This window comes from Zalophus californianus, chromosome 1 (assembly GCF_009762305.2).
Source record: "Zalophus californianus isolate mZalCal1 chromosome 1, mZalCal1.pri.v2, whole genome shotgun sequence".
NCBI classification, from domain to species: domain Eukaryota; kingdom Metazoa; phylum Chordata; class Mammalia; order Carnivora; family Otariidae; genus Zalophus; species Zalophus californianus.
The window spans coordinates 203,439,077-203,454,394 of NC_045595.1; the positions used below are offsets into that span (position 1 = coordinate 203,439,077).

Genomic DNA, 15,318 nt, shown 5'->3' on the forward strand with positions numbered 1-15,318 from the left:
TCATCTAATACATGAATTAAGCAATATAAAACACTATATACCTGTTCTGTTTCTACAAAATTAGCGACGTGACCATCATCATTTGTTCCCCGGACATTAAACCTGGTCCCAGCTCGTTCACAGCTGAGTCTGGAAATGAGGCAAGCCTTTGCCTGCTTATGAGCGGCATAAATTGTTCTGATTTCTACTCCCCCACACATGAGGCGTAATAACCAGTCATCACAATTCACACCATAGTGCTTGAGATGCAAGTGCAAAGACTGATTCCTAACAGAAAAAAAATAACTCATTAGCTTACTGAGTACCAGACAACACAGCATCAGTTTTCAAACAGTGCTCCTGAAACATTAATTTAATGCTATTCAATTAAAAGGCCCTACAAATAAATCAATTCATTTACATTTACTATGCTAGGAATCAGAAGAGAAGGCTATAAAATGTGATCTTTTGGCACATGACCTACGGTCTCTAGAAAAGAAGCATATCTTTTATGTTTTTAGTATCTATGCCCCATTCTGTTGTCTTTTATATAATGTATATATAACCTAACTTTTCCAAAAATAGGATTTCATACACATATCCCCACCCCACCTTATAAAGCTCTACTCTTAATGCTCCACTTTAATGAGGCTCTGTTTTAATTAATTTTAAATAGTCAATTGAACTAGTAGCTACCATATTAATACATGTCTAGAGTTTTCCATTACTCCGAATAGAGTAGTATAGGTAACAAGGGGGTCTGGTTTCCAAACTTTTTTGGAGCAAAAAGTTTTACTCAAATAAACACACAGAAGCCCAGTGATTAGGAAATGCACCAAAGCAGAGTCGCTATGGCTAAAGCAGGGATAGGGGCTAGAGTCCTGCTGGGTTGGCCACCTTTTCATCCTGCTGACTGCCTCTTCTGGGCTCTCGACTGGAATCCTCCAAAGAAAGCATGTGGAAATCTCCCAACCAACTTATCACCAAGGAAAATATATTGGGCAGAAAAACTTTCTGGCTTGTCTTTTCAGATAACAAAGTGTTACAAAAACAAAAACAAAAACACAAAGTGTTATAAAAGTGAATTTTCTATAATACTGAAGCTTGGCTCTTTGAGTTTTAAAACTCTTCTGTTTTAAGCAGAAATTTTTTCTTAAGTACTCTCCACTATCTTGCTGTCTTGGTTATTAATGCACAGCACTACTGCTAGACCAGCAGCTGCCCAGCCCTTCTCCACAGGGTATAGGCTGCAGCAGAGATAACAACAGATGGTGGTCATGTGCAGTTCTGGTAAACCATCCATGCAAGAAAGCGTAATGTAAATGAGTGGTGAGATTATTTCTGGACTAACATTGAATCCAATGGCCACTATGTATTTTCAAAATACGACTTGAGCTTCCATACTCTACTATTACCTACGTTGATCTGAGGTGAAGTTCAAACTGACCCAGTATGTCCAGACACCACAGCGAGTCCCAGGTCACGGCAGAGGTATAAACAACCTACTTGTCCCCATTTAAAAACAAGTGGGATGCTATGCATTTGTTCAGGTAGAGTTTCTCCCTCTGCCATCAGTTTTCATTTTTCTTTGCTGTCAATGTGTTACTGTTTTAATTCTATTTAAACTTATAAACAACTCTCAACTGGCAGCAGCTTCAAATCTCCAGTGGAATAAAACGACTTGAGTTTTTGTGATAGGTGTTTTTGTGACTCTGGCAACAAAACTTACTTGGCTGTATCCTGGAAAATATTTCTACTAAGCTACAAGAGTATGCATAATAAATTCATAAAGCTCTCATTTTTCTATGCAAAGTGAAGCTCAAGAATGCCAATCCTTAGCAAAACTGTAGAAAGTGTAAAATTACCAAAACTCATTTTTGGTGTTTTAGTCCCCTTTTTGTTCAACCTGTCTCCTACTAGATGAACTCCCTCAATCTGTTATCTAAACTTGTTGCCACCCTCACCCTTAATTGAAATAAATAAATAAATTATTCCTACTGGTTAAATTTAGCAAATGTGCTTAATTGCTGATCATTGAACCAATGCATCCACACCTGCTTAAACTTCTAATTACGGCAGGAAAATGTTTATCTCTTAATCTAAGGAATTTGGGCTAAGAATGTCCAGCACGGGGGAAGAAAAAAAAAAGTAAGGACAGCTGCCCAGCTCAGCTGTACCACCTTAACTTTTCAGGGATTTCGATGTCTCTTCCATCAGAAAAAGTGTGGGGCTGACATGAGCAGCCGGGACTCTGTGCCCACTCATCTGCCCTATTAACCCTTCCTTCCCCACACCTCCATCATCTCCTCCTTTGTCAAGCTCCAAGTCTCTGTTTACAGGGCACTAGAATTTTTTTTTTCATTCTACCCTTGTTTCTCCTCCATGCTACTATGCTGGGCCAAAAAACTTCCATGTTAGCTACAAAGTTTCCTCTAAAATTAGTTTCTTATCCTCAAGTTGTTGTTGATTTTGGGCCCTCAGACACCCAGGGCAGATGGGTCAGACTGAATATGCTACTCAAGGACCATAGGTAGATGGTACAAGGGGGAGGGAAAGAAAATATACAGGAGGAACACCTTGAATCTGACCTACTAAGGGAGACCCAAGAGCAGAGAGCCCTGGACTTTGGCCTGTAACATGGAAACATAAAGAAATAAAATTGCTACATGATGTTAAGGAAAAAAGTCAACAGCAATGCTGGCTGTGGACAAGAGAAGCAGTATACTAGAAATCTGGTCAGCTCCAATAAAGCAGTACTAATTATAGTCACATATGCTTACCCTTTGTGTATACTTATAGTACAGCACATTTATGCATGATGATGAAATATATTAGTTACCTAAGTCTTACTTTATTATAGTACTAAACTTTATCCTAGTATGGCACTTCTTCATAGTCTATTGCTCTTGAATTAAGATTATCCACCTATAGCCCTTAAATTAAAAATAATCAGGCAATGTTGTCTTAGAAAAACAGTACTGCAGAGACAAGATCTCAAAACTAAGAACAGTAAATATGAGTAACACGATTTGATTATAACTAATTCATTCTTAATTTTAAAATAAGTATCTTAAATATATTTCAGAAATGAAAGATCAGTCTAGATCAAGGACAACAAATGGATTTCACATCACATGAGAACTTCAGTAAGCTGACATTGGATATCTGCTATGCTCTGCCGAGGATTCTGGAGCAGGAAAGAGTGGTATGCTCAATCAGCAATGCCCATCCCTGCTACCTCTGGAAATAAGTGATGAACACGCTATACCCCAAATCAAACTACTGCACGGCAAGCACACGATAACAAAGGGAAAAAACGTAACACAAACTCACCAGAAAAATCTATTATCAGTTGTGTGTTCTTGCATGCTGCGATGTGCATTAAGACTCAGATCTAAACTGATTCCAGATGCAGACCATGCAAAATAAAAGTTTCCTGAATTCAAAACTTTTCGCACTTCTGAAATGCGATCCTCATCTGAAGAATCAATTCGTAGTGATATAAATTCAGTGGAAGTAACTCGGAAAACTTCAGATTCTTGAATCTTTCCAACAGACATACATCCGGTGACTAAGACCAGGTAATGTAACATGGTGTCACCTGCAAAAACCAAAGAATTAATTGGATGAAAAGTCCCAATATTTTTCAAATTATTCAAAGTTTCTTCCAACTTTCTTTTCATGTCTCCAACTTTTTAAATCTGACAGCATGGTTATTTTAAACTGCCACGGACATGTTTATATTTACAACTGGATTTTGGCAAAAGTTGAAAAAAAATCCCTGCTTAAGCACATTTAGTATAATGAAGCATTTAAACGTTAAGAGAATATCTCACATTGAGGAAATTGTTCCTCTACTAAATCTGAGGATATACAAAATTTATCAAGTAAAAAAAAAATATATGTGTTATCTTCCCCATCTGTCTTTTATGATTCTCAGGAAATCCAGATAAGACAATAAATGTGGGAGTTCTTTGTAAAGAACACAGTTGAAAAAAATTGGGAAAAAATATAAATGTGAGCTGCCGCTGCTGACACATGAACAGAAAGTCCCTGCTAACAATTTATAAAGCAATTTGGTTTACAAAAACTTTCACAGAGATTTTTCACGAATTTTGACAAAAATCCTATGAAATTAGCATGAAGGCGAAAATTCAGCGGTGGTGTACTTTGACAATGGGCTCTGAGCAGGCAGACGTGGCCCGAATCTTGGCTCCACCCGTCATTATCTAGACCGACTTCAGTGTGGTAACATAACCAACCTGAGATAAGCTCCTTCATAAGCCAGGATTAAAATAAATCTCACTGGACTGTGAAGGTTACCTGAGATAGTTAAGCGCCTAGGCACAGTGCTTTTTACATGTGCTAGATTCATAACAAATTACAAATCCCGCCCTCCTCAAAGTATGGTGCATGAGCTGTCACAGTGAGAAAGGTGCTTGTTTCAGAATGGAAAGCAACTACCTCACTAAATTCACTGTTTAGTTTAGCTGACTTTTGTTTTTCATAGTAAGACTTTATCACTGGTGGAAGCCATGTGTTGATTTGCATGATGGTGCAAGCTCCTTATCTCATCACAGACCACTAACAAAATGGTTCAGGGACTGGTACCAGGCCTTGGGCCACACTTGCAGCCACGCTGTTACAGACAAACTGGTAATCAAAAAGGTTACTCTGCAGCCCATGGTGACATTACGTGGCAGAGACAGACTCAAGCTGAGACCTTTTAAATACAAAGCAGATGTCCTTTCCACTATAAACCAGAGCAATCGGTGTGGTTCTCACTAAGACGTCTTTCCCTAAAGCACTGAAACAAAACAAAATAAACAAAAAAAGGGCAATACCCTGATTTTCTCTTTTGACAACTGATACCATCTTAAAATGTTTAAATAGCACAATGTTTAAATAGCACAATGTCTCTGGAACCTAAAATCACAAAAGCCTGAGTATGTAGCATGCCTTTTCAACCAACATTTTCCCAGGATTAGCAGAATTAGGGTTTAAAAGATGTTACCAAGCTTTTAGCCCAAATGTGTAGTATGAAATGATATATAAGCAGTCTCTCTCTCAAATCCTTAGTATTAAAAAAACTGAAATGAAAAAAGGTTAATTATATTGAATAATAAACTTACCAAGATTTAATCGTAAAACACCTAAGAGTCCATATGCATCCAGTACTTTGGAGTATGTACCCTTGATTGCCTCTTTTTCTGCAGATGCTACAAAAGAAAATTTTCAGGGTAAGAAAAATGGCCTGAAACATCAGATTCTATTATAAAGCCAGAGTCTCAAACAAAAGCTGCTAAATCTAAATCTGATATTCTTTTTTTTTTTTCAGTAGGCTCCACACTAGGTGTGGACCCCGAGATCAAGACCTGAGCCTAGATCAAGAGTTGGACACTTAACCAACTGAGCCACCCAGGTGCCCCTAAATCTGATATTCTTAACATAAATGTATTGCATAAAATATTTTCTCAACTAGTAACTTAATTGTCCTTCTCAAAGAGTCAACCAATTGTTCCGGCACCACTGATGAATTAATCCAGCCTCTCCCAATGATCTGAAGTACTGCCTTGAATAATACTCATATGTTTTTGAGGTTGTTTTTGAATCTTCTTCTCTGTCCCACTGATCTGTTTGCCCATCTCTACTACCAGCTCTATCCTGGCTTATCACACCCCTAGTGAACAGCATCCAACTCCTTTATCAGCAATCTTTCAGAATCTGGCCTCAACCTCCTCTTTCTGCTTCATTTTTCATTACTCCCTTCTCCCTCCCACCCCCTGCATTCTATGCTCTCATCACATTAAACTGCCCCTAATTGCCCAAACACCCTCTTTTACACACCCGCACCTCTGTGTGGCAATCTAGCCTTCTGCCCGAAAGGCTCCACCTAACCTTCACTTTATACAAACATCGCACGAGGTCACTTTCTGGAAACCCTTCTTTACCTCCACAGGCACAGTTCTTTCACAGAGTTCCCTCTTCATGTGGCCGAAACATTTTATACAGACCCATCACTGTCTCTCTCATTAGCCAGCCCGACCCTTGCAGGCAGGAACACTGTCCTACGCATCCCTTTATCCCTGACATTTAGAACAGTGCTTGGAACACAGAAGATGACAAATGTTGAAATGATAAAAGCTAATGGCAACACTTGACGACACAGTTTAGCACAGGAGTGGAAATCTTCAGTTTGGCCTTTGCCTGGATTCATTTCTTCTGCTATAAAGTTAATGTTATCTTGCTGATGAATATAACCCACAGAATGATACCCCTAGGTCAGGCTGTTGTGGTTGCTCTACCGAAAAACAAAAACAAATCCTGAAACTTTAAGGGAAAACTCTTCCTAGTTCTTAGCAAACATACTTATTAAAAATTTGACCAAAAACCTCCAAAGAAATATAAGCCACAGCTGGTATCTCAATGGACAATTCCAAATAATTCTAAAGTCTACAAATCCAGAAGGGTATGGTCCTCTTTCTCATTCTGTCCTTTCTCTTCTCCTTCTTTCCTTCTCTACTGTTCTCCCTTTCCACTCTCCACCCCACACCCCCAACTCACCTCCTGGCTGACTAGTTCATTCCTGACTTACCCTATTCTCTTGCTCCCCATCCCCCCCTCCTTTCCTCATTCATCTACTACATAGAATTATAGTACATTTTGGCAATAATGTGTGTTCCACATTAGAAAAGCATTTTATGGGGCCCCAGGGCGCCTCAGGAGGCCAAGCGTCTGCCTTTGCTTCAGGTGAGGATCTCAGGGTCCTGGGATCAAGCCCTGAGTGGAGCTCCACTGAGCAACCTGCTCAATGAGGAGTCTGCTTCTCCTTCTCCCTCTGCCCCTCCCCTCCAGCTAGTGCTCACTCTCTCTCTCAAATAAATACATAAAATCTTAAAAAAAAAAAAGTAAGGCATATTATTAGATCCTTACTGCCTTCCCACTTCCTATCAATCTTTATGGCCAACAAAAGGGCTATCTTCTCAGCCTACTGCTTTGCCTAATACTACTTTAGTACTTTGTATTAGGGAGCTTTTCCTTTTCCCTGAGCTCTTCTCTGGGGTTCTACAGAACATTTCATCTTCCCTGCCTGCTTCACCTCTTTTCAGACCATCTACTCATAAGCCTTCTTCCTAGTTAACCCACTTCTGCCTTGGAATGAGCTGTGCTCTGATAGCTGGCAGAACAGGCTAAAACTAACTGCTCAATTCATCACTCAATTAGCTGATACTGTCATAATTCTCTAGCATGCTCATTATTAAGTGTGGGCCTTTACCTTTATCAAAGCACCCCATATGAAACTAGGGAGTAAGATTTCACCATGCCATTAAAGTTGTGGGGATTTGTATTTCATTCTGCATTCTTAGAGATCTTCTTATTATTACACCATATGCTTAGATAAGTTACTCCTAACATTAAATGACAAGCGACAAATATAAAATGTCACAACATTAACTGTAATTATATTTTGTAAAGTAAATCAGGATTGCCTGTCCCTAAATACTGCCTCATTAAGAGTACCATGTGTACATTAAAGCAAACATTATTAAAGACTTGTTATACCTCTGATGACAGAAGGCATGGCTCCCAGGGCAAATTATTAGAGTTTTAGAGGTTACATGCTCTATGCATTTAAATACCATCACTAATATAGTAATATAGATATTACTAGATGTATCAGTTTCAGCAGCAATCATTATTTAGTAAGATTAAAAAGAAAATGTGTTTTTAATATTGAGCCATAACCTTCCCTTAAAAAGAAAAAAAGAGTCATTTTATAACTTAAATTACCATGCAACAAAATGGTCTCTCTTCTAATAATATATAATAATTATCCTCTCATTTAACTGTGCTCCAAATATATGAATATGTCATGTCTCTCAGGCCCCATGAAGACCCATCTATGAAACTGTCATCTGATTCAAACATGCCAAGAAATGTCATGCTGCTTATTTACACTTTTATATTATATTCTAAGACTCAGGAAACAGGACAAACGCACAAGCATACAATTTAAACTAAAGTGCCTATTCTTAGATAAAAGTATGCTAAAGGGAAGGGAAAATAATTTTAAGAGTAGATATTACTTTCCTTCCAGGAATTTTTTGCTTTCTCCTCAAACTATTAAATGAAATTTTAAAATAATTTTTGGAGTGATGAATGCTGTTTCAGCTGAGGTACCTGTATATTGTTTCTTGTGATGATTACGACAGTTAACTAACACACATTATTCAATTTTCACAACAACCCCATGGGCAAAATTACAACTATTTCCATCTGACATGAGGAAACAGGCTTAGAGAGGTTATCAATTTGTTACTAACTTGTCTAAGCTTAAACAACCTGAGTCAGAAAATGCAGCTTCAGGAGGGAAGGGATTTTGCCTAGTTCACTGCTCTATCCCCAGTGGCCTAGCTCAGTGCCTGGCGCTCAGTAGGAGTTCAAAGATGAAATTTCAGAGCCGTATGCAATTTTAACTCCAGACACTTGCAATTCCCGAAGAGAAAACAGTGTTTTCTTCCTAAACATTTTTTATGTAAAGGACTGTAGATGTTTTCCTATTCTTCCATATATGCTTCAAAGGTTTGGGCTACAATTGAGGGAGGTCTTTTGCAGGCTGTCAGAGCCCAGGCAGAGTGAGAACAATGGCTTTGTGCATGGATTTGAAGCCAGAGGCAGGAAGAGAGGGCATCCACTTGGCGGGAAGGACAGCCTGGCATAAAATAAGTCTCAGTGGGGTGAGGAGGATGGTGTCCACCCAGGGATGTTGGCAGTTGCCTGTAATGGTAGCTTGAAGCTTGGGCAGGGTGGGGAAGGCAGGGTGCACTGGAAGGAAGCCCAGGGCAGAGTGTTGGAGCCCCTGAGGGCCGAGGAGGGCGCCCATTCAATGGAGGAGGCTACAGTGGCAACAGAGTGGTTGGTGACAGAGGGGAAGGATCAGGATAATGGGAACCAGGTTCCTCACTGTCCGAGAATGAGTGCAATATGGAAAGAGAGAAAACTAGAATGGGCACTGCAGCGGTGACTGAAATTGGAGTTACCAGTGTGAACTCACAGTTTTCTAGATAGATGGAAAACATGGATATAAGAGGGAGTGTATAACCATATATACATATTCACACAATTACATATTCTCCTTAGCTCTATCCATCGACAGGGCCCAAGATCAGCCGTACTCCAATAGCAATGGCCACACTTAGCACCCAGATCTTGCTTTCTAATACCATTCTCCACTGTTAAGGACTTCTTGGAGAAATGGCTGATTCCAGGGCAAGGGCAGGGACAAGATGAGCCTGGAACATATTCTTGTGCCATAAAGGGAGTACTCGAAAGAATAATAGAGATATGTCACAAAAACACAGAAGCCAGCTTGAACGGGTGTCTACTAGAGAAACCTGGAACAATGTGAGCATCAAAACCAATTATAATGGGAACAGATTACAGCCCACTGAAGAAGCCCATAACCGGAAGTGTGATGAGTAATGGGGATGTTTACATGCTCTCAATGTACCTGACCTCAAAACACTTCTTATATGAGAAAAAGGAGTCTGCCAGAAACCACCTTAACCAAATAATCACAGTGAACACCAATGGTAATGGGACAAGTCAAAATTGTGTGCCCCCTGACAGGATACAATGGAAAGGACACAGCACCACTCCGGTAATATTCCTGCCGAGACATATAACCTCAACCTGAGCACGAGGAGCCAGGAGACAAACTCACAGTGAGGTACACTCTACAAAACAACTGGCCTTCATTTTCATAAGTTTTAAGGTCATAAACATCAAAGACTGAAGAACTTTTCCAGATTTAAAGGGAATAAAGAGGCATGAAAACTAATAAAATGACAAATCTGAACTCCATCTTTTTGTTGTTATGAGTCATTGGGACAACTGGTGAACTTGAATGGAGTCTGAGGATTAGACAGAAGTACAATGTAAACTTTTTTATGGCTATATTGTAGTTATGAAGGAGCAATTCTTTCTAGGAAATAAGTAACAGTATTTGTGGGTGATGGGACACCATGTCAGCAACTCATTCTCAAATAATTCAGAGGAAAGTTCTCTGTACTGAACTTCAGCTTTTCTGTATCTGACACTGTTTCCAACCTTTTAAAAAATTAAATGTAACCATAAAAAATAAAACTTGAAAATACACATGCACATTTATAAATTCAGAAGCTTTAATCTCTACACAGCACTAAGACAAACTCTTGTGCCGTGTTACCCCCTCCCCATACATTTTTTTAATGGGGAAAAGATTCTCTTATTCTATGAAATGCCATGAAATACAGAGAAATACATGATGTAAGAGGGACAGACTTAATTATTGTCCTATTTCTCTGGTAATTTTTAATTCTAGAAAATAATCTGGGAATCTTCCACTATAAAGAGATTATTTAAAATAAAAAAGTCATACTACTTTAAAATAACGTGTATAACCTTTAGATAAAACACAGAATGTACAGATTGTTCACTCACTCATCCCCATCTTTGCTTTTCCCTAATACTTCCCCCTTGCATCCTACACTGCAACCAAAATGAATAAAAAATGAATAACGGGTGGCTCCTTCTCTGTGCTCCACACTGTTTTCCCCCTCCCTTTGTTCACAGTGTTCTTTCCGTCTGGAACACACTTTATCATCTTTGTGTTTCCAAATATCACCCATCCTTCAATACCTAACTAAAATGCCTCTTCCTTCCTGAAGTTTTCCCTGATCATGCTGGAAGTAAATCTTTTTTCTCATTATTTTATACCTCATTCACTTGTATACAAACAGCAACCGAAATTGTCTCATTTCTTTTTTTTTTTTAAAGGTTTATTTATTTGAGAGAGTGCGCACTGCATGCATGTGTGTGCACAAGTTGGGGGGAGAGGAACAGAGGGAGAGGGAAAAGGAGAGAATCCCAAGCAGACCCCCCGCTGAGTGGGGAGCCCAACACAGAGCTCCATCTCACAACCCTGAGACCATGACGTGAGCCAAAACCAAGAGTTGGACACTTAACTGACTGACCCACCCAGGTGCCCCTCATTTCTTTTTATCTCAACACAATACCAACTTAACCAGAGACACTGAATACAATGACTATTAAGTATTCATCTACTAGACAAAAAAATTTGAGAGGCTGTAGCACAAAAGGGAATGTTTTGTGAGTTTTAAAATAATACATAAAAACATAAACATTTAACCTTACCATTAACAGCATCTGAATGCTCTGAAATTTAACAATTCCTCACAGTGACATCTGGAAATTTTCAGATATTTATTTATCTATTTATTTGTTTGTTTTTGTTTGTTTGTTTGCCAGAGAGAGACACAGTGAGAGAGGGAACACAAGCAGGGGGAGCGGGAGAGGGAGAAGCAGGCTTCCCACTGAGCAGGGAGCCAACGCGGGGCTCCATCCCAGGACCCTGGGATTATGACCTGAGCCGAAGGCAGGCGCTTAATGACTGAGCCACCCAGGCGCCCCAACATCTGGAAATTTTCAAATGTGATGTCTATCTATGGTGGACACCTCTGGTGGAGTGAAGGTGGGAGTGGAAAGGTAGGGGTGGGGAAAGACAGGCCTTGTTAAATGATTTCTAACCAGGGCTTAAACTAGTGGAGTTTATACAATGGTAGGATGTATAGAGAGCCCCGAGGAAAACAGGGTGAAAGAACGAGAGGACACGAGAGTTCAGGGGATATGGTGATATGGAAGTTCAGGTTACTCCTCGCCAGGGCTGTCTTTCAAGGCTTCTGTTGGGCTTTCAATGAGGGGAACAGCCTGCTCTGTATTTTTTTTTTCTCCTGCTCATGCTGATGTTAAGTAAACAAGATGCTAGGAAAAACAGACTTTTTTTTTTTACAAGTTACTGATTTCTAACCACCATCCAGACCTGTAGCAGCTCAGCTCAGGTAAGGAGGCCTGCACCTCTTTGGCTCACCTGTTCAACATGTAAAGTAAGGCAGAGCCCGACTCCTGGAGTTACTGCTGTAACACATCAGGGGTCAAGAGTTCCTAACTTCCTCAAGGGCTTATTTTAAAAGAGAAAAGCTCTTCCTCCCTTGTCACACCCAACGCTACAACTCACTCGTGCCTTCAATTTTTTTATTTTCCATCTAATGTGAACATGCAGCTCCTGAGAAAAGAGCTATCTTTTCTTTTTAAGAATTGTTTACTTATTTATTTGAGATAGTGAGAGAGAGAGAGAGAGTGAGCACAAGCAGTGGGGGAGGGACAGTGGCAGAGGGAGAAGCAGGCTCCTGCTGAGCAGGGAGCCCGATGCGGGGCTCCATCCCAGGACTCTGGGATCACAATCTGAGCTGAAGGCAGACGTTTAACCAACTGAGCCACCCAGGTGCCCAACACAGAGCTATCTTAAGCATAAATCTACCATTACATTTTTAAACATATCCACACATCCGTAGAACTGATAATCTGAAGGTCCTCTGATTCTAATCCTAGTGAATATGTGAATCTGAATAAGGTCACAGAGTAGAATTTAAAGCAAAATAGGATATGTACCATAAACATTTACTGTCATAAAAATATTTATGGATGAAATTACATGATATCTGAGATTTACTTTAAAATAAATGGGGAGGGAAGGTAGTGGACAGGGATGTAGGTAAACACAAGTGTCCGGGAGTTGACAATCAGTGGGGCTGGGTGGAGGTACATGGAGCCAGTGACACTATCCTCCCTTCTTTGATGCACACTTGATACTTCCCAAAATCAAATGATAAAAAAAAATTTATTCTGACAACATTCTTTGGCATGCTGGGTAGGTTCAGAAAGAAGAGAAGACAAGATAACTGGACAGTCAGTGAGAGCAGAGGCTACTGGAATTCTAAGTAATCTGAAAGGTACTTTCCTTCAATTACCCTAGGCCAGAGGTATACTAGTCAAAAGCTCAGTGGGCATCCAGACTTTCATAATTTGAAGGGAAGCAGTAAGTCCTACTGCCTTCAGAATGACCCCGTAGGGCGCGCCTGGGTGGCGGTTAAGCGTCCGACTCTTGATTTCGGCTCAGGTCATGATCTCAGGTTGTGGGATAGAGCCCTGGGTGTCAGGCTCTGTGCTCAGTGTGGAGGCTCCTTGAGATTCTCTCCTTCTCCCTCTGTCTCCCCCACTCACATGCACACACTCTTTCTCTCTCTCGTTCTCTCAAATAAATAAAATCTTTAAAAAAAAAAACAAAAAACAAAAAAAGAATGACCCCATAGCCCACTCTAAGGCCATCATATAATCATCAAATGATAAACATAATAAATTAGGAAGGAAGACTCGGCGATTCCAGAATGGAGACCCCAGGAAAGGGAAATACTGCTGTACTCTGCCATAAATGTTTTCCTTACATTCATACTAAATCACTTAGCTTTAGTATCCTCCTCTGTTGAAAACAGCCTTGGAGAATTACAAACTGGCCCCGGCTCATCACAGAAGAGGTTGAGAAATCCTGAAAACTACACTAAGCCATGAGGTAGTGACATCCAACACCTTAATTCTGATGACTTAATTCACCCAGTATTTTAGCTCTGTGCTGCTTTCAAAGTTCTTTTAACTGAACAAATTCATGACTGAAAGGAGGCCTAACCTATGTTTCCTACTGAAGTGACAGGAAAGTAATGAAAATAGATGCTGTAGAGATTATCTTTTTATAGACTACAGAAAACACTCAAGAGTATAAATGTTATCAATTGGTCTTTATCAAAATTTAATATACTAATTGTCCTCTAGCATGTTACTCAGCACCCTCCTTTGCTGGAGTGACTTGCTTTTATAGCACTATATCATATGACATAACTGGTATTATTCAGCATTATTGGTTTTACACTTTCTCTTCTCAAATTAGAATTTCAGGCAAATAATGAAGCATAAGATCATCTCTAGAAAGTCAGATGAAAACATAATCATACACCTATTTCTTGGTTTTCATGATTGTGACTCTAAAACAGAGGCTTATTAAACATAGAAAAACTGGTGATCAGACCTGCATTGCTAACTCTACCATCTGAACAGAATGAAACAAAATTAACTTATTATCTAAGATAACCAGATGATTACAAAGTCATTTGTTTTAAACTTAAATGGTATTGAGGATTAAGTTTAAATGTAAATTTCTCTAACTTCTGATAATTACAATAACTCAATCTAAACAGGGGCGCCTGGGTGGCTCAGTCAGTTAGGCAGCTGCCTTCTCTCAGGTCACAATCCAGGGGTCCTGATATCGAGCCCCGCATCGCTTCTCCCTCTCCCCCACTTGTACTCTTTCCCTCTCTCTCTCAAATAAGTAAATAAAATCCTAAAAAATAATAATAATAATAATTCAAACTAAACAATTAAGCTACCTAATGAAGGTCCTGCTACCCAAAGTGAACATTCTGCTCTGGCGCCAACCTTCCAGATGGACAGCAAACTTTCTTCAGCTGATACAGAAGGCCAAACTAAAGAAAGTCATTAAGAATGTGAAAACAAGATTACAAATTAGTATGCTCTTCCTAGAATCACAATTTGCCTGTGGTTGCATGCACTGCAGTTTGTGGTCAGCTTATTTGCATACAGGTAGCACTTTGGTGTAGTACGAGAGAGCCTCTAGCTAGAGGATCCTAGAGATTGTGAAAACAAGCTACTCATTTTCAAAAGAAAAAAAACTAAGAGTTTAGGTGATTCATCCAAGATCATATAACTACCTGGCAGTAAAGCCACTTTCCATTTTATCATACATAAAAAGAAAAACTATTTTAAAACAAAAAGGTTCTATTTGTAAAATTAATAAATTAAAATTCCAGCTGAAAGTCATTAAACTATCCAAATTAATGTTCTGTACAAACTCCAAATCCCAATCTTGGCAACATTTCAATATAATAATAACCTTTCACTCATTCATATAAAAAGTATTTACTGAATGCTTACTATGTACCAGGACCCTGGCAAAGTTCTATGAATAAAAAAAGTCAGTGCCCTCATAACTTCTAATAGGAAGACAGCCATTATATAACTAGGCACATGTAAAATCATAAATGACGGTAAGTACTATGATGGAGTTCCGACAGATTACAACAGGAGGACCTAATTTAAAATTACTGGGGGGAGAAAAATGGTTAGGATAGGCCTGCCTGCAGAAGTGACCTTTAAGTTGAAACCTGAAGAATAAACAGGAAGTTAGCTAAATGAAGAGTGGAGGTAAAAACATTCCAGGCAACATACAAATACTCTATGACCCAGCAATTCCATTCCTAAAAATATATCCAAAAGAAATGTGTACATACGTGCACCAAAAGACATGTATAAGCATGGTCATACTAGTGTCATTCGTAACAGAAAGAATTAGAAGTAAATGTCAACAGAAAA

General features: G+C 39.4%; 1 protein-coding gene and 1 long non-coding RNA gene across 23 annotated transcripts in view; one reads left to right on the top strand and one right to left on the bottom strand.

Annotated features, from left to right (window-relative positions):
* The window catches only part of LOC113917054, a 54,490-nt gene extending 51,196 nt beyond the window's left edge, over positions 1-3,294 (top strand). The window contains exon 5 of the long non-coding RNA XR_003518115.1: positions 3,065-3,294. This is a non-coding gene — a long non-coding RNA (uncharacterized LOC113917054). The remainder of the gene's footprint in view (positions 1-3,064) is intronic.
* SYNJ1 (synaptojanin 1) overlaps positions 1-15,318 on the bottom strand; it is an 88,070-nt gene that overhangs the window by 60,892 nt on the left and 11,860 nt on the right. For 21 of the 22 annotated variants that reach the window (XM_027584511.1, XM_027584508.1, XM_027584512.1 and 18 more), the window contains 3 exons: positions 5,112-5,198; positions 3,313-3,580; positions 42-267 (listed from right to left, as the gene is read on the bottom strand). In XM_027584511.1, coding sequence (XP_027440312.1) covers positions 42-267; positions 3,313-3,580; positions 5,112-5,198 — 581 coding nt within the window. Of the gene's footprint in view, positions 1-41; positions 268-3,312; positions 3,581-5,111; positions 5,199-5,930; positions 5,976-15,318 lie in introns of those variants that run through there. The other variant, XM_027584513.1, reaches the window with a different exon arrangement.